Here is a 25584-nt window from a genome sequence, read left to right on the forward strand (position 1 = left end):
ACAGCAGAATCTTCATTTATTTCATTATGGAATCCTATTACCTGGTACATAAAAAGAAGATTGATTCAATTTTGAAGTTGATGGGAGTATTTTTACTTATTCTTAAGAGAGGGAAGTCATTTAACTATTTAAATCTTAGTTTGTAGTGAGAGTTGCAAACTTGAATAAATTCAAAAGTTGTAGTATCTCCCTTGAAAGACAATATGAATGTTAATTGAGGCATCTCCTGAATAAGAATATATTTCTCTTCCTTAAGTCACAGAACGTTATAGTATGCAGTATGACTTTTTAAAATCTTCATGCTTTCTCAAACATGACTTCTTGGAACATAAATCTTCAACAAGTAAACTTTGTATTTTGTAAATGTATATTATATTGATGATAGCAAAGCTTCAAAAACTGAAGAAAGAGAAGAAACTCTTCTCTTTTTTTGGGGGGGTTGATACAAATTTTTACTTTTTTTAATTTCAAAGTATTACAGGGTTACAAATGTTTTTGGTCACATGAATCACTTTTGTAATGCTCGAATCAGAGTAAAAAGTGTGCCTGTCACCCAGATAATGTACATTGTACCAATTAGGTAGTTTTTTGCTGTCATCCCCACTCCCCACCCCACCCCAGCTTGATTTCCATTAAGTTTTACTTCCCTCTGTGCACATGTGTGCTCATCAGTTAGTTACAATTTAATAGTAATTATATGTGGTGTTTTTTTTTCCATTCTTTAGATACTTCACTTAGGATAATGGTCTCCAGTTCTGTCCAAGTTGTTGCAAAAGGCATTAAGTCATCCTTCCTCATGACTGAGTAGTATTCCATGGTATACATATACCACATTTTGTTAATCCATTCATGAATTGATGGGCATTTGGGTTGATTCCACATCTTTGCAATTATGAATTGTGCTGAATTAAACATTCGAATGCAGGTTTCTTTTTGATAAAACCATTTCTTTTCCTTCGGGTAAATAATCCAGTAGTGGGATTGCTGGATCAATTGGTTGGTTGTCTTTTAATTCTTTTAGAAATCTCCATATGTTTTCCATAGAGGTTGTACTAATTTGCAATCCCACCAACAGTGTATAAGCGTTCCTTTCTCTCTGCATCCGTGCCAGCATCTATTGTTTTTGGACTTTTTAATAAAAGCCATTCTGACTGGGGTAAGGTGATATCTCATTGTGGTTTTAATTTGCATGTCACTGATGATTGGTGACATTGAGCATTTTTTCATGTGTTTATTGGCCATTTGCCTATCTTCTTTTGAGAAGCTTCTGTTCATGTCTTTTGCCCACTTTTTAATGGGGTTGTTTGATTTGTTGCTTGCTCATTTGCTTGAGTTCTTTGTAGATTCTGGTTATTGATCCTTTATAGGATGTATAGCTTGCAAATATTTTCTCCCATTCTGTAGGTAGATTAAGTGTACCCAAATCGGGAAAGAGGAGGTCAAACTATCACTTTTGCAGACAATATGATCTTATTTTTAGAAAACCCCAAAGATTCCACCAAGAGACTCCTAGAGTTGAGAAATAAACTCGGCAAAGTCTCAGGCCACAAAAATCAATTTTCACAAATCAGTAGCATTCCTATACACTAGTGACAGTCAAGCTGAGAGTCAAATCAGACACTCAGTACCATTCACAATTGCTACTAAAGGAAATAAAATACCTAGGAATATACTTAACCAAGGAGGTGAAAGATCTCTACAAAGAGAGCTACAAAATACTGAGGAAAGAAATTGCAGATGATACAAATAAATGGAAAGAAATATCAATGCTCATGGATCAGTAGAATCAACATAAAATTTTCATACTACCCAAAGTGATTTACAGATTCAGTGCAATCCCCATCAAAATACCAATGTCATATTTCACAGATCTAGAAAAAATAATTCTACACTTCATTTGAAACAAGAAAAGAACCCAAATAGCCAAAGCAATCTTAACCAAAAAGAACAAATCTGGAGGCATCACATTATGAGACCTCAAGCTATACTACAAGGCTGTAGTAATCAAAACAGCATGATATTGGCACAAAAATAGAGACATAGACCAGTGGAACAAAACAGAAAACCCAGCTATAAAACCATCCACATACAGCAACTGATCTTTGACAAAGCAGACAACAGTATATACTGGGGAAAAGAGTCCCTATTCAATAAATGGTGCTGGGAAAATTGGATAGCCACATGCAGGAGAATGAAACAGGATCCATACCTCTCCCCACTCACAAAAATTAAATCAAGATGGTTAAAGGACTTAAATGTAAGGCATGAAACCATAAGAATTCTAAAAGAAAATATTGGAAAAACTCTTCTAGATATCGGCCTAAGCGAAGAATTTATGAGGAAGACCCCAGTGGCAGTCACAGCAACAACAAAAATAAATAGCTGGGACTTGATTAAATTAAAAAGCTACTGCACAAGCAAGGAAATAATCAACAGAACAAATAGAAGCTATTCTCTTTTTAAAATCAGTGTGCTTTACAACTAGCTATGTTTTTGGGTTGTTTTGTTGTTTTTCAGGGTCTCGCTATATTGCCAGGGCTAGAGTGCGATAATGTCATCATACCTCACTGCAACCTCAAACTCCAGGGGCTCAAGCGATCCTCCTGCCTCAGACTCCTGAGTAGCTGGGACTATAGGCGCGCACCTCCATGCCTGGCTAAGTTTTTTTTTTTTTTTTTACTTTTTGTTGAGATGGGTTCTTGCTATTGCCCAGGCCAGTCTCAAACTCCTGGACTCAAGCGATCCTCCCCACCTCAGCCTCCTAAAGTGCTAGGATTACAGGTGTGAGTCACCACACCTGGCCACATTGTTTTTAATATAACATCTTGTTATCTTTTTCTTTCCCGTCAATGCCAAATTTATCTGCGCTCTCTGCAGTTCTTCAGTTCCCATTTAATTCTGTTTCTCTGTTTGTTTTTTTTTAAGCCCACCACTATTGAGACTTCTCTTGTAAAGGTCACCAGTAACCACCTAATTTCTACACTGGTCATCCTGTTTAACCTTTCAGTAGCACATTAAATGCTTTTAACCTCTCCTTATTTCATGAAACAACCTGCTCTTGAGTCTCACCATACAGTTTCTCCTGGTCCTTTTTGACCTTAGTTACTATGTGCAGCCCTTTTCTCAAGTTTACTCCAAGTGGTTTCTTTGGGCTGTCATGACTTCAACCCCAGTGAACATCTGCTGTTTCCCGGCTCTCTGTCTGCAATCCATACTACTCTCTCCTGATCTTTCTAGAGTCTTATTTCCTAATGATTTCTAGACTCAAAGAAAATTCCTCATGTTTGGAAGCTCTCATCTCCTCTGTTCTCCTCTCTCTCTACTCTCTGCCCCTTCTCCTTCCGTACTCCTCATTTTTGAGTTAATGGCATTTCCATCTACTCAGTCATCCAAGCTTGAAATCTTTCCCTTTTCTTGTCAATGGGGTAGGGCACTGGGTCTTATTAACTTTAAAAGTTATCTTTCTAAAATACAGGCTTGACCATGCCAATTCTCCTTTTAAAAACCTTTAAATTCTCCTTTCTGTCAGAATAAAGGTCAGACTTCTCCGAGGTGCCATCAAGGCAGTCTGGAATAGTGGAAATGGCATGCTCTTTATCATCAGACTGACCAGTTTTGAGATTGCAGCTCTGCTACTCAGTAGTTACATGAAATCTTGAGCAGGTTATTTCTCTCAAGTTCTGTTTCCTAAGCTCCTAGCAGTGAGCGCATACCCCTTCCATATGTTAGTTTTCTTCTTTCCCTTTATTGTCTGTCTATCTATAAATGATCTGGAGTCTCATTCTGTTGCCCAGGCTGGCCAGGAACTCCTGGGCTTGAGCAATCCTCCCACCTCAGCCTCCCAAGTAGCTGGGATTACAGGTACCACCACTGCACCTGGCTCTTTTTTCCCTTCAAAGCCCTGGTCATCTGACCACCACCCATCAGTCATTCACCTTTCTTAACATGCTACGTATTTGTATTCTCATGCCTACTTGGTTTACTTTCTGTTCCCTCTTGCCCTTTGGCCCTTCTATGTGTACTATAACAAATTTATTAATATTCCTGTTAGTATTTATTATTAATACATTGCATGGTCATTATCTGTGCCTTCTATGCCACCTGCTAGCTCTTTGAGGGAGAATGAAGTTTCACTTTATGTACTCATTGCCTTACACTCAATAATGTTGAAGGGCTAGTCTTGTTTACTGTGTAGCCCCAGTCAGACTATAAGGGAAGGCCATTGAACCATAGACCTATTCATCTCTTTTTCTAGTGCTTTACCTAGAAATTGTACCTGACATATGATAGATGCTCATGAGTATTATTTACATTCAGAAAATGTAACCATTAGATTTTGAAAGTTAAAGATAACTCCGTTATTAAAAGTTATATGTATTAGGCATTTCTAATAACACATGCCTGTCACGCATCTGTCCTTATAAACCTATTATTTTTTAATTGTTAGTATTTATGTGTAGATTTCACACTGTGCTCCAGAATCAAACCCCTCCAGAATACAATGGGATTTTGAATTTTTACGTATAATGTTAAAATGTATTTGATTATAATGCTAAATTATTTTTAACTTTTTAATTATCTACAATTAAATTATAATTCAGATTATCTACATTTTTATTGTGAGAACCATGTCCTAATTTCACTTTGTTGATTTTGTGCCAACAGTCTTTTGTTGTACTCTTAGACTAAACTCTTCTTATCAAGAAAAGCTATTGTAGAGAACTTACCATCTAATAAATTTAAGAGTAGATTGATCTGTACACATCCAGAGTAGGGTCTGACTGTATCTATGTGTACCATAAGCCTGTGTATCAAATACAGAAGTTATTTCTCGTTTTAGAAATAGTTATTTGTTAAAGATATCCATTAAAGTATCTTAACTATTCAAACTAAAATCTTTAAGTATTTTTCTCTTTGTTGAGAAACTTAGTAGCACCTTGACTCCTTTACCTGATGTAGTTCTGAGAATGTTTACATTCTGTTAACATGTTTGTTTTTTATTATTGACAAATTGGTGTTTGTCATAAAAAGAGAACTGAATTTGGTTTCTAGTTCTGGTTCTTCAGCTGAGCAAGTCACATACCTCTTTAGAACTCAGTTTCTTTATATTTCAAACAGAAGAATTAGACTAGAAGATCATCTAAGGTATCTTCTAGGCAAAAATGCTATTTTACAATTAGATTCCTTTGTGTTTTTTACTTTTTTCTCTTTTAAAATAATATGAATTTACACATGTTAATTCTAGAAATCCATTTATAACCAATACATATATTTGGTTCTAAGTCCCATCAGGAGATGATCATGTTGAGAGTAATAAAGGTGATTTATCAGAGAGGAAGTTATAGTTGAATCATTTATTTTACTTCCATAATATTAGGAATAATAGGGGATTTATAGATTATAGTTCAATTGCTTTTCTTTTAGATGAAGAAGTTACTTGATTTGTTACTCTATTAGAAATTAAATGGCAAGTCTATAGGGTAAGAATCCAAGGTCCCTGACCAGTGATATTTATAAGTATACTATGAAAATATGGCCTGGAAAAAAATCAATTAACCTCTTTTGTAATGTGATATTTAATCACATAAGAAGAGCAAACTGTATTGGAGAGTGGTATTACACTATATAGTAGAAACCTTATGTAATAGGCATGAACTCGGATTATTGGGTAAAAACAGGATCTCAGGTTAAGATTCCATCATTAGTCTTAAGTAGAGATTGCTGCATAATACGCTCTCAGTGTTTGTTGAATGACTGTAGTCTGTTTTCAAAAGAATGAATTTGGGGAGGGGAGTTCTGGTGGGGATGGCCTCTGCAGGCCCCTTGGATTCTTGCTTCTATTTATTTTGCTTTGCAGCAAATAACAGTAATGAATTAAACATAGTTTCTTATGCAGGAATCCTGGAAGTTTCATATTTAGAACATAAAACACTGGATTTAGAACTCACATTCTAAGTGTAAATTAAACCTAAGGGAGTGTCTAGATAGAAAATAATTTAATCAAAGTATTTTGTACAGTAACTGGACATTTCCCTCCAATTGACTTGATTAACGTATGTGAATCACTTACACATAGAATTAAATCCAAAAAGTTAAGTCAGTTATCTATGAAACACTATGAAACATAAATTGGGTGTTTTTCTCCAAATAATTCACAAACATGTTTTATACCAGTTTTAAAAATAAAAATAATGAATTTATTAGAATACTCAGAATATTATGTTACCATAATAAGATCCCACAAAAGAGTTTGTAAAGTTTATTTTTTTTTCCAGGAGAAAAGGTACTTGATAATATCATACAGAATATCCACTCTCCCTAGAGTAGTTAGTAAAGTGAATTTTAAAGAGATCCGAAGGAAAAAAAAAACTTTCTATTATTCATAACATTTCACTATTTATGTTGCTTAGTGACCGTAAACTAGCAGATCGAAAACTCTTTCTGCGCACACTCCGAAGGTAATTGCGGTATAGCATGACACTAATGACTCGAGCCTGAAATTGTTTTGAAACAATGTAGTAGAGAATCACATCCAGACATGTGCTGAGGTTCATGAGGAAGGTGGTAAAGGCTCCCCAGGGGTTATAACTATTCTCTTCCCCGGCCAGCATCAGGAAAACAAAACAGATGTGGAAAGGCATAAAGCAGATGAGCACCTGCACCAGGAGTGTGATGATGATCCTTACAGACTTCTCCTTGACTTTTGGTTTCAGTTTAGATGTCCTACCATGAAGGAGACTGTGAATAATGACCAAGTAGCATCCGATCATAATGAACAAAGGAACCAAGAAAAAAAATATCAGTCGAGTGAAGTTCAGCGTGTTAACAGCTTTCAGGTGGATGATGTCAGAAATCTTTAGGCAGGTGGCGGGGGAGGAGGCTTTATCTGGGTCTTCATAGAGTAGTAGCAGAGGGATGGTGGTTGTCAAGGTCATTATCCAGACTCCCACACATGCCAGCACGGCTTTGCATGTCTTTTTAAGTTCTTTGGCATACTTTGGCTGTACGATGGCCATGTATCTGTCAGCACTAATAAAAGCAAGAAGCCATAGAGCAATACTTGGGTAAAATACTGTGAGAGCTCCAAGAATCTGGCAGAAGTATTCTCCAAATGGCCATTCACCTTTTGCATAATAAAACATTCGAAACGGCAAACTCATTATAAATATTAAGTCCAGTAATGCCACATTCATCATATAGATGGTTACAGTGGTTCTCTTCTTGGTGGTACAACTGAAAACCCATAACGCAGTGACATTAACAAATAATCCAATTACAAAGATACAGCTATAAAAGACAAGGGCCGCAATTTTATATTCTTCTGGATGTGAATTGTTAGCAGGCACAGGTTGATCTTGACTGTTTAGGGTGGTCATCTTATAGCTTGTCAGGAGGCAGCATGATACTTAGAAACTGTAAAAATAGTTAAGAAAAAATAAAAGGAATAAAACTCTTGGTTGAAAAATAAGTGCTAACATTCTTACACTCGACATGGCTATCAGAGAGCATTTTATGTTGTAGACTCCATATATGTATCTTAGTATTTATTAAGGAATACATTCCTTAGGGATGATTACTAATTTGTACTAATCTATTAAAATGGTCCTGGGTGTCATAATGTACTGGCAAGTTCATTCATTTTCTCTCTCCCTGCTCACCTCCCTTCTTCCCCAAATAATAACTGTTTCTTTATAATTTTTCCCTGTAGTGTGAAATTGGATAGCAGTTGTTTCTGTAATAAACATTCTTTCTTTGATTTGGACTAATTGGGGAAAGGCCATTCTGAATTGTTAATATTGTAAAATTGTTTGCTACTTTTTATTATCTTCATTCTGTTTAAATATTTTGCAACCCAGATTAGTAATGTCCAAATAATGTATTTTTACTCACTAAATATAATTTTAATATATAAAATATATAAATAGAAATAGATATGGAAAACTAATAAAGGAACCATACAACTGGTTAATTACTGAACATTCACAGTAATTGTCATTTGAGAGAGAGTAGGAACTTTTTCTTTTTTACAGCTGTATCCCCACCACTGCGTAGTGAGCATGTAGTAGTAATCAATCAATAAGTGTTTACTGAATTGATGGATAAATAAAGGGAGGAACCTTTGCTGAGATGACCTGCAGTAGCTCTTCTCTAGTTTGCCAATAAAGACTTGCGTGTTTGGCCATTAAACCTACTTTTTTTAAAGTGGCAGACACTTCTTCATAGTATTATCTTATGTTCTCTTTAAATTGTCATCGGTCTACAAACAGCAGTGTTTTGTGCCATGGTCTGCAGATCAAGAACTTGACTCTTAGAACGTAGATGAGCTATTTTTCTAAGGTACAGCTGGGAGCCCCTGACCCTGCATCTTCCAGGTCTTGTTTACCAGTGTCCTAGAAGTTGATTCCAGCTGCTCTGCTGCAATGCTACACAGAAAGCAACACTTCAAAAATAAGCATTGCCAGTATAGTAACTTTCATATCCTCACTCTACCTAGATACACAAGCTTAAATATTATTTAAATTTTAAAATTAAATTTAAAAAAGGAATATCTAAAACAAGTAGATATTAATTAATAAGTCATTCAGTAACTCGATATGTATGTATGTATAAACTAACAAATTCCCATGACCAGCAAAATCTATCCATTCCAAATGGAAAGGAGATTAGTTGTGACTGTAAATATCATTGACCTCAGTGTGAAACTTCCCTCACCCATGATGCAGCACCAGTGACAGAAACTTTAAAATTAGCCTCGCTGCAACAAGATGGAACCTTGTGGCATCCCTTGAGATATGAAGGTAGATGAAAAGTTTCCTTCAAAAATGTCACTTCCCAGAGTGGGCTGTCTCACATGCAGCCCAGAATCTCTCCTTAGTGAGAACTGTGGGCGAGAAGTACAGTCTGGTCAGTGGCATTATTGATGAGTAAGAATTAATTTGAGCAATTGCTGTGGACAAGCACAAGACAGAATTTTTGTTTTTCTTCCTTCCTAAACTGGCTTTTCAAATATTTAGGTTAAATATGATTTTGGAGTAGAATTCTATATATTTAAAAACCTATGTTAAATTTTCTAAATATTGGTGTGAGTAGAATATTAATTTCTATCAAATGAGGAAGTACTGCATAGAAAAATTACGTCTCTAGTTTCATATGAAGGAGAATAATTTTGGAGGCTTAAATCTTATTTTTAACCCTGAATGAATTTTTAAATAGTAGCAATTATAGTGTAAATAAAATTTTGTGGGTTTTTTCTCTTTTAATACTACCTCAGGCTCCCTTCTCCCATCCTCATCCTCTAACTTTGTCACGTAAGTTCTATACTTCCTTCGCTGTGCTCCTCTCTTTTTATGTAGCTTATTTGTCACCAACACTTGTATTCATTTGCTTAAGTTTGAAAAAAATACAGTACAGTGATGCTTGTGTTTTAGAGGCATTACAGTATAGGTTGTGCTCTGCAAACACAGAGAAATTTCTGGATAAATACTGAAAAGTGATTGCCTTTCAAGTCAGCTTTTTAAATGCTTTAGCGAGGTCCATAATTATCTGTAGCTTTTCTTTTCTTAAAAACCATTAAGTATGTTTCATGAAACAATATAATTGAAACCATATGATGAAGACTCCTGAATATACCTGTGATTTCTCATATCACTGTTTTCCTTAAATTAAAAAAAATTACATTTACTGTTTATTGAAAATAAATGCAAAACCATATTAATAATGTGGAAAGGTGACTACATAACCTATTGCAAAGTCCTTCACCAACATAGTTTCAGTAATGTATTATTAAAACAATTTTGAAATTTAGTAAGTGTAAAGCATTACTTCTGATAACAATCTACGATGAAGTTAGGTAAATGCTGCTTACCTCCTGTCCATCAAAAGGCTGTATTGGAGATGAACATTTTTCAGTACACCCAGTTCTGTAAAAAAGATATCTTTGAGTTGCTTCTGTTAAAATATCTCTTCCTGGAAACGGTATGTTTAAGAGATGCTATATTTCTTTTGTTTTCAGCTCTTTTGTTGTTTTAAAAGTTGTTTCAAATGGAACGCTTGGTATGGGAGTTGGTACTTGGTCGGCTGCAGTCACTGCTTTGCGCTTTCAGGAAGTTCTCTCTGAAATAGATTTTTTTCACCTTATGACTTTACCCTGGATGTGGTTTTTCTCTTTCACAAATGATTTGTTTATGAAGTCATGCTTAGCATAAGCTCCCCTTGAGATGATGGCATATATTTAAGAGAATCATATAAAAAGGGCAGTATTTTTTTTTTTACTTTGATGCTTAAAGTATGCATATCTGGAAATAGAAGGAGATTTGATATAGAATAGAATGAGGTTTAAAGTCTAGCTTCTTTCCTTTCTAAGCTGTAACTTTGTCTAGTTAACCACTCTGATTTTGTTCCTACTTAGTTTCTATACAGTCGAATAGAGATAATACCATCTGATAGGATTGTGAGGACCCTAAACCAGAATAATCCCAAGTGCTTAACATAGTACCTGGCACTTCGTAGGTACTCCTAAACAGAATATAACTCTTTATGATCAAGTTCCTAAAATCATAGAATATCCATTTTGTACCATTTAAATATTTTTAAATGTTTAAAATTAGGATCCTTGATTATTTGCTTCTGCTTTGCTGTACACATTTACCCACTTTAGTTTGCTGGTGTTTTTTTTTTTTTTTGTAAGACCTCTTTTCTATTACATGAAAGTCTAGAATTAATGTCTTTTGCATAAAGATTCCTGCACATCTTAGCAGAAAGGACTCTTGAAGTCTTTAGTGAACTAATTTACATATTAGGAGTGTTTTAACCTAAAAAGGGAAATGAAACCAACAGAAAGGGAAGTGAGCAAACCTGAATCATTGCCTGCCTAGTTATATTTTTTTTACTTTCTTTTCTTAAAAAAAAAATCACCATCTCATTTGCTTGTCCTCAAATTTTAATTATCTTTATATTTGGTTATGCATGGTTTGTCAATTTTTTAAAGGTATATGAACTTTACTGTATTTGTTTTTTCAATTTAAGACAGTTTGAAGACCCATACCTTTTTTTTCCTCAGACAAAACTATAGCAAGTCTGTGACTTACAAAAGTTATTTAGATCCTTGCCTTTGGTGATAAAATACTTTTGATTGTGATAATCTGCCAGAATGATGGGTTTTAGAAGCATTGGAAACAACCATAGCAATTATTTCTTGTGGGGATGAGGAAATTGAAGGCCAGAGAGTGACTTGCCTAAGAACTCAGGTGACAGCCAGGTCCAGGTTCTTCAGGTGGGCAATGTCCTTCTCTTTGTCCCCTAGCTACTTACTATAATAACTTCTTACGAGGTCATTGCATTGATTTATTCACTAGGCATAACTTCTTCATTGCTGAATTACATCAATCAATTTTTTATATGTGGAGCTATATTTCATACACCACACAGGAGTTTGATATTTCAGTCTGATAGAAACCTCTTGTCTGCAGACCCGATCTGTCCTTTACCGTATTTCACACAGCTTGTGACAAGTTTTCTAAAGTTAGATATTGACTAGCTTCCCTTGTGCTGTTCAAGTCAACAGATACAGTGATGGCATGTATCTAGAAGAGTTCTCTCATTAGGATTTGAGTCCTTTACTGTACACAAGGGCATTCTTATTTCTGAATTGCCAGTCTGTCAGAGGCATCAGGGAAGATTAGGACCCCATAGACCCGGCTTCATGTTGGGATCGGTTCTCCCTCTTTGCCCATCTTGCTCTCCATTTCAGCCCTCTGGGACCTTAGCTCTTCCCGCCTTTCTCATGCTGTTCCACCCACTGTAACATTCCTTTGCCAGCTGCTATTTGTCCTTGACGTTGCCTTTTCCAGGACGTTTTCTCTGCCCTCCAAAGTTGGGCTGCTCAGCCCTGTAAGGTCCCTTAGCACTGGGTACTTACCCCCATGGTGGCACATGTCTGCATTTTTTATTGCATATTAACTTGCCTGTTATTCTCCACTAAATTGTGTTCCTTGAAAGTTGATGTGTGTTGTATGTGTATGTATGTAAGAGGCATCTAATATTGGTTGCATGTATGACTGAACAAGGAGGTGAAGAAATGGAGGGTTTGGGGGAGGCGTGGACACATGACTGAGCCCAGAGTCGGCAGCAGGGACACTTTGACCAGCTGTGAGATGTGGAGTCTTAGGCAAGGGCCTGAGGATAGTGGCCTTCCCCATGACCCTGCAGCATTTGACACCATTCTCTGTGTTCCTGGCTCTTCCCAGTGATGGCTATATTGAAAGAGAATTATAGTGGAAAGAATTGCCCCAAACCATTTGACAGCAAGCAAACAGTGGGTCAAGGATTCAACTTTTATAGTGTCTAGTTTGCTTTTTAAATACTTGAACCTAATCAATGTTCAGTTCAAACAGAGGAACTTATTTAGAGGCCGTTCATGCAGCTTTAATTTCCTCACTTACTTTGGACTATCAGTGAAAGAGAAATTTTTCTCCTTGCAAAAGAGGGATTTCACATATTCCCAGAGACTGCAGGGTTCCTTTTGTTTTATGAAATAATCTGTTTTAGCCCCAGTTTTGGGTTTTGGTTTAGATGTTTAAAAGCCCTAAGTGAATTTTGATTTTAGCACTAGAACTTAGTTTTTGGGTGAGTATGGTATAATTCAGGCAAGCCAATTTTTAAATTATTAGAAATGATGTAGGTAATACATTCATACAGCAAATCCCCATTATAAAACATGCTTCTGTATCATAGATTTGTCTGTGCCACAGATGAAATATTTCTTGTTCTTAACACGGTTCCTTCACCATAGCTAGGATGAGGGTGGCTTATCCTTCCTGCCTCCCAGTGAGCAGGCACCACTGTTGTTTCTGTTCATGTGTCCCAGCACGGGGGCAGTCAGCACACCAGCTCTGCGAGGTTGGTAAAAGCCAGTCCCCAGGCAGAGGCTGTGAGGTAAACAGTACTCTGAACTAGGGAGAGAATCTTATCATTTGGCTCTGACATTCTCCATCTTTGATACTGTGCAACCTTTGTCCCCTCCTCCTCTGTTTCTCAAACTTGTATCTGAACTGACTGTTCTTCATTGGGGGTGGATGTGGGGGGATATGTTGAATAGTAGGAATTTCTGAATAAAAAAGATTGAGAAGCTATTTGGCTCAATGTGTTTTTTTAAAAAGTTTCAACAATCTACAGCTATAATCTTACAGCCAAGTTAGTATAAACCTCCTTTTCATTTGGTTTCCTAAATTGTATTATAAATTTAGCATTCCCAAATTCCTGTTATTTAGCAATTTTTGCACAGTTTTAAAGTTTTATAGATTTATAGACATTCAGACACTTACCTCCCAGCAAACAAGTTGAACCCGAATATAACCATATATAAGTGATAGATAATTCTAGTTAAAATAGATCTAAATCAGCAAAAATGAAAGTAGAGTTCCCTAAAGATATTAAAGATTTTGTCACCAAGAGGATCTTCGTAGGAGAAGGGTCCTACATGGCAGTGAAATCAGTCCTGGAGCCACTGAAGTCCTGTAGGGCCCAGGCCAAGAGTTTGAAGTGTGACATTTCACTAACTGAACCAGGAGATCAAAGTCGCCAAGGCAGCTGACTGAGTAGAACTCCATGGTTATTGTGATGTACCTGACCTCCTACTGCCAATTCTGATCTCACAGTTAAAGGAGGTGCATGTGGAGATGAGTATACAGTAGTTGCCCCTTATCTGTGGTTTTGCTTTCCCAGGTTTCAGTTATCCTCAGTCAACCATGGTCCAAAAATATTAAATGGAAAATTCCAGAAATAAACAATTCATAAGTTTTCAGTTGGGTGCCATTCTGAGTAGTGTGATGACATCTCAAGCAGACCAAATGAAAATAAAATGTTCAGAGTTCCTGCTTAGGTGGTAAAAACTTTTGGCGGGGTGTGGGAGCACGTAATAATGAGGAAGCCCCCCGATCTGTACGGCAGGACCCTGGCACTATTGCTTTGTTCCTCTCACCATCCTTAGGCCAGAGAGGGAGGTGAAGGGAGGGAGAGGTTACTAGAACCTGGAAGGAGAGACCCCTGTGGAGTCGGCTGCCTTGAGCAGAGTAGGGATTTTCTGTTGAGAGACAGTAAACCTGAGGTTCCCTTGCAGGAAGGAACCAGGGGAATAAATACCCCATCTCAGGCTCCTCTGAGGCTCCCATTAGCAGGGGCCCTGTGCTAACGGAATCTGTCCCCATCAGCCTCTGGGGGAGAGAGGAGGCTGGAAAACGGAAAAGAAGCAAGTGGATTTTCCAGCATGCTGCACTTTTCTGTGTGCGTGTTTATTTCTCTCTTTTTTAAAGAGTCCAAGTCTCGCTGTATTGCCCAAGCAGGCCTCGAACTCTTGAGCTTACGTGATCCTCCATCTCAGCCTCCACATAGCTGGGACTACAGGTGTGTGCCACTGTGCCCAGCCCATATTCAAAAAAGCTTTTCAAAGAAAGCTGGGGTTCTAAAGTTGGCAAGAACTGGGTTTCAGTGCATCTCTACGTCTTGTAAACTGTTTCTATGGACAATTTTTTTTTTTTTTTTTTTTTTTTTTACCATCTTGAGTCTCGGTTCTTATGTGTGAATTGCCTCATAGCTTGTGTAAAGTACTTGCTATAGACTTCAAATACTAGTTCTCTTGGTCTCTCTTATCTGAAATGTCCCCTTTTTTAAAACTTTCCCTGTCGTGAGACTGGGCCTGGAGGACTGTGTAAGAGCCCAGCCTGTGTCTTAAACACATTTAGCAAATTTCTCTGATGGAGAAAAGGGGAAGTTGGGCGAGGCCTCCTTCTCTGCGGGCTCTCCACTTCCAGCCTTGTATAATTTGAAGGGATGCTTTTCCCCAACTCTTCCCATTGCAGTGAGTGTTTTACCTTTGGTCTCCTGAATTTCTGCAGGGCTACAGTTGAAAGCCGGCGGGTTAGAAGCTGGGGGTCTCTGCATGGAAACCTGAATGTGTCTAGGATTCATTTCATAAAACCTCATCCCAGAGTAGAAAGCCAAGAATGTGTCTGCTGCGGGTTGGGACCTACTCTAAGCACCCGGTGCCTTGATGGGGGTCACATTAGTTCCTAGCCTTTGCCTTCCTTTCATTGTTCATCTTTTATTTTTCTTAGTGTGCATGTTTTTACCTTATTTTAAATTTATTTTTAAGTCAACCTCTTGGAGACGTTATAATGAGCCTGCAGAGGAAGACAAAAATGTTGTGCATGGTTTTTTTTTCCTTGATCATAAAACTGCATTGATCTGGGTTACTTAGAAGAGCTATTTACCAGAACGCTCCCTGTTATGCTTATAAAATAAATCTAGCACCCAATTCAGTTGAATTTTTGCAGGAGTGTTATCTTCTTATTGCTAATACTTTTAGTATGGCTCTGCTTTATGAGAAGTTCATGACTTTCGGCTCATACAGCCTCTTTCCCTAGCAAGGCACCCAGTCTCAAGAGAATCTTAACAAAAAGGGAAAGAAGTAGGTGGATAGGAGCACCCTGAGACACCCACCAGGCAGCTACTGGTGTGCTTCTTTGGAGGGCACAGACTCGTGGGTTACTTCGTCCTTCCTCTGGGGTAGGGTTTGTACTTCTGACATTAACTTGGGGTCAGTAATCATAGGTTTTAGAGCTGGAGTTCGAGGCATCTGTGACACATCTGTCTTTTGTGGCTACTGTCATCCCTTGTCATCATCATCTCTTCATTTTGTCTTGTGAACAAGGACCTGGCATATGCGTCTTCGGACATTTCAGTGCACACTATATAGTGCTTCACATGGGAGACCCTCAATAGGCTTATTGTTGACTAGCGTTTGTGTTTTTCTGTAAGGAATTGTGCCATGTATCAAAAAATGAATGGCTAATGTTTCTAGGTACATGTGATCACAAAGACATATCAAATAAAAGAAGGAGACAAAAAAGAAATAGGTAGATTGGGATTGACTGTGTAGAGGCCTTAAGGGGAAAGGGTTGTATCAGAGGCATTAATTGCAATGTATTTACTGTAGGAGTACTTACATAGTTAATTGAGTGTGAAATAGTTGTACATTTCGTATGCGTGTTCTCCAGTTTTCCATACTGATTGCTATTTCAAGGCTGCTTTGACAGAAATACTGTGCTGTTACTGCCACCTACAGATGATCAGTGGGTCTTCGAGCTCTTCACCTTTACCTCATTTGAAGTCTTGTTGAAATCAAAATAAATTTTTTAATAAACTGTTGATTGGTGGAAGGTTATAAAATATTTTAATGTTAATTTATTAATATTTATGTATTAGTATTATATAATAGACATGTCCTCATTCCTCTAGAACTGTTTGGCATGTGTACTGTTTCTGCCTTTGTTGGAAGCATCCTGTCTTTTCTATGTATTCCTTGGCTAGAGTCTTGAGAAGATTCCATTGTTAATGTTATTTGTGTCTGATATTAAGATATTGAACATAAAGTTGATCTTGGAACAAATTTGGCGTGTATATATATATATACATATATATAGAAATGTAAAATTTATCGTCTTAATTATTTTTAAGTGTATAGTTGAGTAGTGTCAAGTCCATTCACATGGTTGTGTAGCCAATCTCTAGAACTTCTTCATCTTCCCAAATTGAAACTCTGACCCCATTAAACAATAACTGTCCATTGCCCCTTCCCTTATCCCTGACGGCCCCCAGTCTATTTACCATCACTGTAGATTTGACTACTCTAGGTACCTCACATAAGTGGAATCATACGGTATTTGTTTTTTTGTGACTGTCTTATTTCACTTAGCATAATGTCTGCAAGGTTCATCCATGTTGTAGTGTGTGTCAGAATTTCCTTCCTCTTTAAGGCTGAATAATTTTCTATTGTGTGGCTATACACAACACTTTGTTTATCTATTCATCTGTCAATGATCACTTGGATTGTTTCCACCTTTTGGGTGTCGTGAATGCTGCTGTTTTGACCATGAGTGTACAGAGATCTCTTTGAGACCCTGCTTTCAATTCTTTTGGGTGTATCTCCAGAAATGGAATTTCAGGATCATGTAGTATTTCTATTTTTAATTTTTTGAGGACCTGCCATACTATTTTCCTAATGACTATACCATTTTACCTTCCCACCAGCAACACACAAGTGTTCCAATTTTTCCTATCCGGGCCCACACTTGTTATTTTCTTTCTTTCCCTTTCCCCTCCCTCTGTCCCTCTCACTTCCTTCCCATTATGGTTTTGATTTCCATTTCTCTGATGATTCGTGATGCTGAGCATCTCTTAACGTGTTTTTTGGCCATTTGTATGTCTTGTTTGGAGAAATGTCTATTCTAGTCCTTAGCCCATTTTTTAGTTGGGTTGTTTGTTTGTTTGTTGTTTAGTTGTAGGAGTTGTTTATGTATTTTAGATATTAACCCCTTATCAGATATATGATTTGCAAATATTTTTCTTTTATTCCATAGGGTGCCTTTTTACTCTGTTGATTGTGTCCTTTGATGCAATTTTCGGGGGCATAGTTTTAGGTCCACCCATTTATCATATTCTGATGATAAAGATGAATTTAAAAGCTTTTAAAAAGACTTTGAAGTGGTAAGGGTAGGGCAGGTTATCCTGAGTAAAATCAGTGGGTCTTTTAAGGACCTTTCCCCATGACTTAATTTGAGCAGCATGACCCTGCAGTCCTCAACACCCTTACTTCATCCAGGAGGGTATAAAATAGGGCAGGAAGAAACAAGCTCTGTTCCAGAATTAGCTCATTTCAGAGCCTTCCACTTGCTATTGCTGCTTTCTTATGCTCTGAAGCTATCTGCCTTTATTGTTAATATTATAATAATAAAATGAAAAAACAAAAAGAACAACATTTACCTTTTTTTTTGTTTGTTTCACATACTTTACTTTGTTCAACCTGGGATAATACACATATCGTATAGCTGATTTTTTTTTTTTTACCATAATGTATTTTTACTTGTCTTCTTTTAGGATTCAGTAAGAGGTTTATTTTATTTATTTTTTTATTTTATTATTATTTTTTAAAATTCAGGATATTATGAGGGTACAAACATTTTGGTTACATGTAATGCATTTGCCTCGCCCAAGCCAGGGCTACAAGCGTGCCCTTCCCTCATACAGTGCGCTCCGCTCCCATTGTTGTGGGTTTATCCCCCCATCCACCCCCTGACCTGACCAGCACCCAATGAGTATTACTAACACGTGGGTACTGTAGTGTTGAAAAGTTAGTACCAATTTGATGGTGAGTACATGTGGTGCATGTTTCTCCATCCTGTGGTACCTCACTTCAAAGGATGGGTTCAATCTCTATCCAGGATAATATAAGAGGTGCTAGTTCACCATTGTTTTTTGTAGTTGAGTAGTACTCCATGGTATACGTATACCACATTTTATTAATCCACTCATGTATTGATGGGCACTTGGGTTGTTTCCACATCTTTGCAGTTGTGAATTGTGCTGCTATAAACATTTGAGTGCAGATGTCTTTATTATAGAATGTCTTTCTTTCCTTTGGGTAGATGCCTAGTAGTGGTATTCCTGGATCAAATGGTATTTCTATTTTTAGCTCTTTGAGGTATCTCCAAATTACTTTCCACAGAGGTTGTACTAATTTTCAGTTCCACCAGCAGTGTACGAATGTTCCTATCTCTCCATATCCATGCCAGCATTTGTTTTTTGGGGACCTTTTGATAAAGCCTGTTCTCACTGGAGTTAAGTGATATTTCATTATAGTTTTGATTTGCATTTCCCTAATGATTAGAGATGTTGAGCACTTTTTTATATGTTTGCTGGCCATTAGTCTGTCTTCTTTTGAAAAGGTTCTATTCATGTCCTTTGCCCATTTATTGATGGGGTTGTTTGATTATTTTTCTTGTTCATTTTCTTAAGTTCTATATAGATTCTTACTGTCAGCCCTTTATTGGATGTGTAGGAAGCAAATATTTTCTCCCATTCTGTAGGTTGTCTATTTGCTCTAATGATAGTTTCCTTGGCTGTACAGAAGCTTTTTAATTTGATCAGGTCTCATTTGTTTATTTTTGTTGCTGCTGTGATTGCTTTGGGGGTCTTCTTCATAAATTTTTTGCCTAGGCCAATGTCTAAAAGAGTCTTCCCAACATTTTCTTCCAGAATTCTTAAGGTTTCATGCCTTAGGTTTAAGGCTGTTATCCATCGTGAGTTGATTTTTGTGAGAGGTGAGAGGTGGGGATCCAGTTTCAATCTTCTGCATGTGGATATCCAGTTTTCCCAGCACCACTTACTACTGAATAGAGATTCTTTTCCCCAATGTATATTTTTGTTTGTTTTGTCAAAGATTAGATGACAATATGAGGATAGTTTCATATCTGGAATCTCCATCCCATTCCAAAGGTCTATAGCTCTGTTCTTGTGCCAGTACCATGCTGTTTTGGTTAGTATAGCCTTGTAGTAAAGTTTGAAGTCTGGCAGACTGATGCCCCCCAATTTGTTCTTTTTGCTTAAGATCGCTTTGGCTATACGAGGTCTTCTCTGGTTCTAGACAAAGCGTAGAATTATTCTTTCTAAATCTGTAAAGAATGATGATGGTATTTTGATAGGGATTGCATTAAGTCTGTAGATCACTTTAGGTAGTATGGACATTTTAACAATACTGATTCTACCAATCCATGAGCCTGGTAGGGATTTCCATCTGTTTACATCTTCTACAGTTTCTTTTCTCAGTGTTTCGTAGTTCTCTCTATATATGTCTCTCACCTCCTTCATTCAGTATATTCCTAAATATTGAATTTTCTTTGGTGCTGTTGTTGCGTCCTTGATTTGATTTTTGGCTTGACTGTTATTGGCGTATATGAATGCCACCGATTTGTGTGCATTAATTTTGTATCATGAGACTTTACTAAATTCATTTATCAATTCCATGAGTTTCTTGGTTGAATCTGTGGGATTTTCTAGATATAATAGCGTATCATCAGCAAAGAATGAGAGTTTGACCTCTTCTGCCCCCATTTGGACACCCTTAATTCCCCTCTCTTATCTGATTGCTCTGGCAAGGACTTCCAGCATTTTATATTGAATAGAAGTGGAGATAGTGGGCATCCTTGTCTGGTTCCTGTTCTAAGTAAGAATGCTTTCAATTTTTCTCCATTCAGTATGATATTGGCTGTGGGTTTATCATATATGGCCTTAATAATTTTAAGGACTGTCTGTCTGTGCCTATTTTGTTAAGAGTTTTTATCATAAAAGTGTATTGGATTTTGTCAAATGCTTTTTATGTGTCTATTGAGAGAATCATATGGTCTTTGTTCTTGCTTTTATTTATGTGATGAATTACATTTATAGATTTGCATATGTTGAACAAGCCTTGCATCTCTGGGATAAAGCCCACCTGGTTGTGATGAATTATTTTTTGATGTGCTGTTGGATTCGATTTGCTAAGATTTGCTTGAGGATTTTTGCATCTATATTCATGAGGATATTGGTCTAGTTTTCTTTTTTTGTTGTGTCCTTTCCTGGCTTTGGTATCAAGGTGATACTGGCTTTGTAGAATGAGTCAGGCAGGATATCATCCTTCTCAATGTTTTGGAATAATTTCTGCAATATAGGTTTGAATTCTTCTTTGTAGATTTGGTAAAATTCAGTTGTGAACCCATCTGTTCCAGGACTTTTTTGTTTTTTGGAAGATTTTTAATTGCTGCTCCAATTTCTGTGCTTGGTATTGGTCTGTTCAGGAATTCTATATCCTCCTGATTGAGCTTAGGGCGGTTGTGTGTTTCCAAGAATTTGTCCATTTCCTCCACATTCTGTAGTTTTTGGGCATATAGATTTTTATAGTATTCAAAGATAATGCTTTGTATTTCCATGAAGTCTGTAGTGGCCTCTCCTTTTTCATTTCTGATTGAGTTTATTAAGTCCTTTCCTTTCTAGTTCTTGTCAATGTAGCAAGAAGACTATCAATTTTGTTTGTTTATCTTTTCAAAAAACCAACTTTTGGTTTTATTGATCTTTATAGTTTTTTCGTTCTCAATTCCATTTAGTTCTGCTCTGATCTTAGTTATTTCTTTTCTTCTGCTAGGTTTAGAATTAATTTGCTCTTCCTTTTCCAGTTCCTTGAGACAATTTATTAGTTTGTTGATTTGTGAACTTTCTGTCTTGTGGATGTGAGCCTTTAATGCTATTAGTTTTCCTCTCAGGAATGCTTTTGCTGTATCCCACAGATTTTGATAACTTGTGTCCCTGTTATCATTTAGTTCGAAGAATCTTTTGATTTCCATCTGTATCTCCTCCTTGACCCACTAATCGTTCAGCAATAGATTGTTTAATTTCCATGACTTTGTGAAGTGGTGAGTGTTTCTGTTGGAATTGATCTCCAATTTTATACTACTGTGGTCTGAGAAGATACATGGTACGATTTCTGTTTTTTTTAAAATTTGTTGAGGTCTGATTTGTAGCCTAGGATGTGATTGATTTTGGAGAAAGTTCCATGAGCTGATGAGAAGAATGTATATTCAGCTTTATTTGGATGGAAGGTTCTGTAGATGTCTGTTAGACCCATTTGTTCCAGAGCTCTGTTTAAGTCCATTGTGTCTTTGCTTATTTTCTGTTTAGAGGATCGGTCCAGTTCAGTCAGTGGTTTGTTGAAATCCCCAGCTATTATGGCATTACTGTTTATCATGCCATTTAGATCAAACAGGGGTTGCTTTATGTATCTGGGTGCTCCTGTGTTGGGTGCATAAATATTAAGAATTGTTAAGTCTTCTTGTTGGATTTTTCTTTTCACCATTATATAGTGACCATCTTTGTCTTTCTTTACTTTTGCTGTTTTAAAGTTTGTGTCATCTGAAATAAGGATCGCTACCCCCGCTTTCTTTTCACTTTCGTTTGCCTGGAAGTTTGTTTTCCAACCCTTGACCTTGAATCTGAAAGCATCTTTAAGGGTTAGGTGCGTTTCCTGGAGACAGTAGATACTTGGCTTATAATTTTTTTATCTACTCAGCCAGTCTGTGTCTATTCAGAGGACAGTTCAAGCCATTCACATTTATTGAGAGGATAGATATTTGAGGTAGATTTCTATTCATATTGTTGGGTAAGTTCTTATTGTTTTGTTTTACCTCTTGAGCCATTGTGGAATTCAGGTTCTGGACTTTAATTCTTGAGTGATTTTACTTTGGCGAGGGTCTGTTATGCTGTTCAGTGTATAATGCAGGTCTCAGTACTTCCTGCAGGGCAGGTCTGATCTTCACAAATTCCATCAGTGATTGCTTGTCTGGGACAGTCTTTATTTCTCCCTCATAGATGAAGCTTAGTTTTGCCAGGTAAAGAGTTCTAGGTTGGCCATTATTCTGTTTTAGAAGATTGAGGATGGGTCCCCAGTTCCTTCTGGCTTATAGGGTTTCAGTTAAGAAGTCTGCAGTTAGTCTGATAGGTTTTCCTTTGTAGGTTATCTGCTGTTTTTGTCTTACTGCTCAAAGGATTGCCTCTTTTGTGTTTACTTTGGTCAGTCTAATAATCATGTGATGTGGTGATTGCCTTTTCATGTTTAGTCTCCCAGGAGTTCTGTGTGCTTCTTGTATCTGGATATATAGATTTCTGGCCAGGCCAGGCATATTTTCCTCCACTATTCCAAGAAATAGATTTTCCAGCCCTTGTGTATTTTCTTCTTCTCTCTCCGGGATGCCTATAATTCTTATATTTGGTTTCTTTACGTAATTGCACATTTCTTGTATGTTTTGTTCTTGTCTTTCTATATTCTTTTTCTTCATCTGGTTTGTTCAGCACATAGGCATCATCTTCAAGCTCTGAGACTCTCTCCTCTACATGATCCATTCTGTTCTTAAGGCTTTCCACTGTGTTTTGAAGTTCCTTGAATGCCTCTTTCATTTCCAGTATTTCTGTTTGGTTCTTTCGTAATTATTTCAGCTTCTTTAGAGAATTTTGCATTCATTTCCTGTATTGTTCTTATGACTTCTTTGTGTTGGGTTTCTATTTTCTCTTCAATTCCATTGAGTTTTCTTACAATCCATATTTGCAATTCTTCCTCTGTCATTCTAACAATTTAAATGAATATACATTGTTGAAGATCCAATTATTTCTTTTGGGGGTGACTTTTCTCTCTGATATTTCATGTTTCCTGTGCTCTTTCACTGGTTCTTTCTCATCAGGCTACTTGGTCAAGAACTGGGAGTGTTAGACCTGATTTGTGCCCTTAACTTCAAGTCCCCAAGGGATGTTCCTTGATGGTGGTAGGAAGAGGTGCGCTAGTTTTGTATTGCCTTTAGAGGTATTTGTATTGCCTTTAGCAAGTTGGGCTACCTCTGACCTGTTGTCTTCACCTCTTGCCAGTGGAGATTAGTGAGTTTGGTCCCCCAGCTTAAGCTCCCAGGGGGTGGATTGCACTTGTGTGTATAACTCCACTGCCCTATAATAGCCTGAGATGGAGGGCACTGTGTTAAGCTGTGGGGTTACCCTGTCATTGGTTGTAGATTGCGTGGAGGAGCCAGTTATCTAGGTAATCTGATGTCTCTGGTCCCCTGATGGGGAATACGAATGCCCAATCTTTAGGAAAGGTCTTGCCACTCCCAAGGGTTACGTGGACCCTATTCCCCCTTAAAGTGGGGTAAGGGCAAGACAGATGGCAGCTGATGCCTGCAAGCCTGGATGTATGTGCTTCTATGGTTGCTTGATCTGCCGCTAGGGGGAGCCGCTAATATGTTATTCAGGGTTCTTCCACCACGCTTGGGAGTCTGCTCCTGATGGGAGGGGTCAATTCGTGCACTCGCTGGGGTCTCTGGCCAGGATTTTCCTTCACTGTCCACAAACTCCACTGTTGGCAGCCACCCGGATACGGATAACAAGCCCTAGAGTTACGTTCTTGTTAGATGACCTAAGCTGGTCTGGCGAGCCGAATCAATGGGCTCTGAATTATTGTTCAGTGCCAAGGCCCCACGGATTCACACCAGTCGCACAGGGAAAGCGGCTTATCTCGATTCTCCCCACCTCCAGGGGTGGAGCCCTCTACGCCTGGCACAAAAGTTGCTGGGCTACGGGAGGGGTGTTGCCCAAGACCACCCAGTGCCCCAGTGTCTGGGGATCCCACAGATGGTGGCCTCCCACCACTGGGGAATTAGCATTGTGGGGAAGCATTCACGATTCACCCACGGGCACAGGCCCGGCTAGCCAAATCAACAGGTCGCGGAAGGACAGAGCCCACCAGGCCCAGCACGAAAGTCCCCAGGCTGGGGGAGGGGTGCTGCCCAAACCATAGCACACCACATCACCTCCGGGTTGTGGACCCCCAAACTGGCGGCCACCCACCCACAGAGAGCTAGCACTGGGGGTGACCACTTAGAAGTCGGCAGATGCCAATCGGTGGGCTGAATCAACAGGATGCCCGGTGTCCCTTGTGCATCACAGTCGTGCAGTCTCACGACCCTCTGGCAGGGGGTCTTGCTCTTTCTGTCCTGCCCTGAGCTGGCCTAATCGTCAGCGGTTTCCAGGGGCAGAGCCCCCTTTTCAGTGTTCATCTCCTTTGTTCTGGCCCCGCTGACCACCAGAGGTGAGTTTCCTGTCTCCAAACTCCCTCCCGTGGTTGCAGGAAGTGATCACTCAGACCAGTCCCTCCCCTGCCCAGTGCCGTCCTAGCACAGAGCACGGGGGAGTTCAAAATATTTCCCGCTATTGTCCCCTCTCCACAGAGCCCGCCGTCTGGTGCCACGACTTTGCACTGACTTCAGGCGTGTCCCTGTCTGAGTGGGTGTGGAGGTCAGTGGGGGAGCAGGGCGTCCTCCTGTGGGTTAGATATCCCTGCACTAGCTGGCCAGGTGGGCACAGTCGTCCCACGCTCTGTTCTCTGTTGTTTATCTCACACTCTCCAGACTTTGCGATCGTGTCTCCCATTCATCTTTTTGTTTTTTTCCTGCATTGAGTGTCCCACACTGTTTCTTTGCAGTTTTACAATGCTGTTCTCAGTGGGGGAGCGATCCACTCGTGTGTAGCCATCCGAGTTCTTCCCCTCCCTCTCTGGGAGCAGAGAACCAGGAGGTCACCTCTAATCTGCCATTTTCTTCCAGTCGACATGTACCTTCTTATAGCATTCTCATTCCCTGCTCTGTTCTGATTAATGTTTTTGTCAGTGATTAATACCAAAATACCATGTGTTTGCTCATTAAATTTGCAAATTACGGAAGCTGGGAGGATATTTTAGTAACAGCGGAGGCTAAGCTCCTGTAACAAAGAAGCTGGGAACACAGTGGCTCAAAAGAACACAGATGTCTATTTCTCTTTTGTGACCATCCTGGTGGGTAGGCTCTGTCCTAAAAAGTCATTAAGGGCTTAAACTGGTTGGGCAGCTCCGCCTTCCCCAACATGTACCCTCCAAGTTGGCGCTATTGCTTTCATTTTCAGCTGCCATGGGGGGATTAAGGGACAGGTAGGATAAGGGATTACCTTTTCCCAGGTACCTTGGAGGTCTTTCTCTTGACCTGTAGAAGAACTAAATGGCAGAGTTGTTTGGCTTGTGAAATGGCTTCATGGTGTGACTACCAGTTGACACTAATGTGCTCACGGATGCCATTTATGGAATTAAAGGGAAACAAGCGTGTCTCTGGTGGTCCTGGTTGGCGTCAGGATGGGGTGGGCATGCAGACCTGC

At 38.5% G+C, this 25584-nt stretch overlaps 2 protein-coding genes across 2 annotated transcripts in view; one reads left to right on the plus strand and one right to left on the minus strand.

The window, feature by feature from the left end:
- Positions 1–25584, plus strand: part of UBAC2 (UBA domain containing 2) — a 175336-nt gene that overhangs the window by 33824 nt on the left and 115928 nt on the right. The gene's annotated exons all lie outside the window — the stretch shown is intronic.
- GPR18 (G protein-coupled receptor 18) lies at positions 6262–10143 on the minus strand. Its single transcript, XM_012644453.1, has 2 exons — positions 9866–10143; positions 6262–7413 (listed from the first exon to the last, which is right to left on the minus strand). The coding sequence occupies exon 2, from the start codon at positions 7374–7376 to the stop codon at positions 6381–6383; it is 996 nt and encodes a 331-aa protein (XP_012499907.1). The 5' UTR covers positions 7377–7413; positions 9866–10143; the 3' UTR covers positions 6262–6380.

Source organism: Propithecus coquereli, unplaced genomic scaffold, assembly GCF_000956105.1.
Source record: "Propithecus coquereli isolate 6110/MARCELLA unplaced genomic scaffold, Pcoq_1.0 Scaffold212, whole genome shotgun sequence".
NCBI classification, from domain to species: domain Eukaryota; kingdom Metazoa; phylum Chordata; class Mammalia; order Primates; family Indriidae; genus Propithecus; species Propithecus coquereli.

Excerpts from the sequence above, each read along its gene's own strand:
- GPR18 (XM_012644453.1), bottom strand. The coding sequence starts at position 7,376 with ATGACCACCCTAAACAGTCAAGATCAACCTGTGCCTGCTAACAATTCA.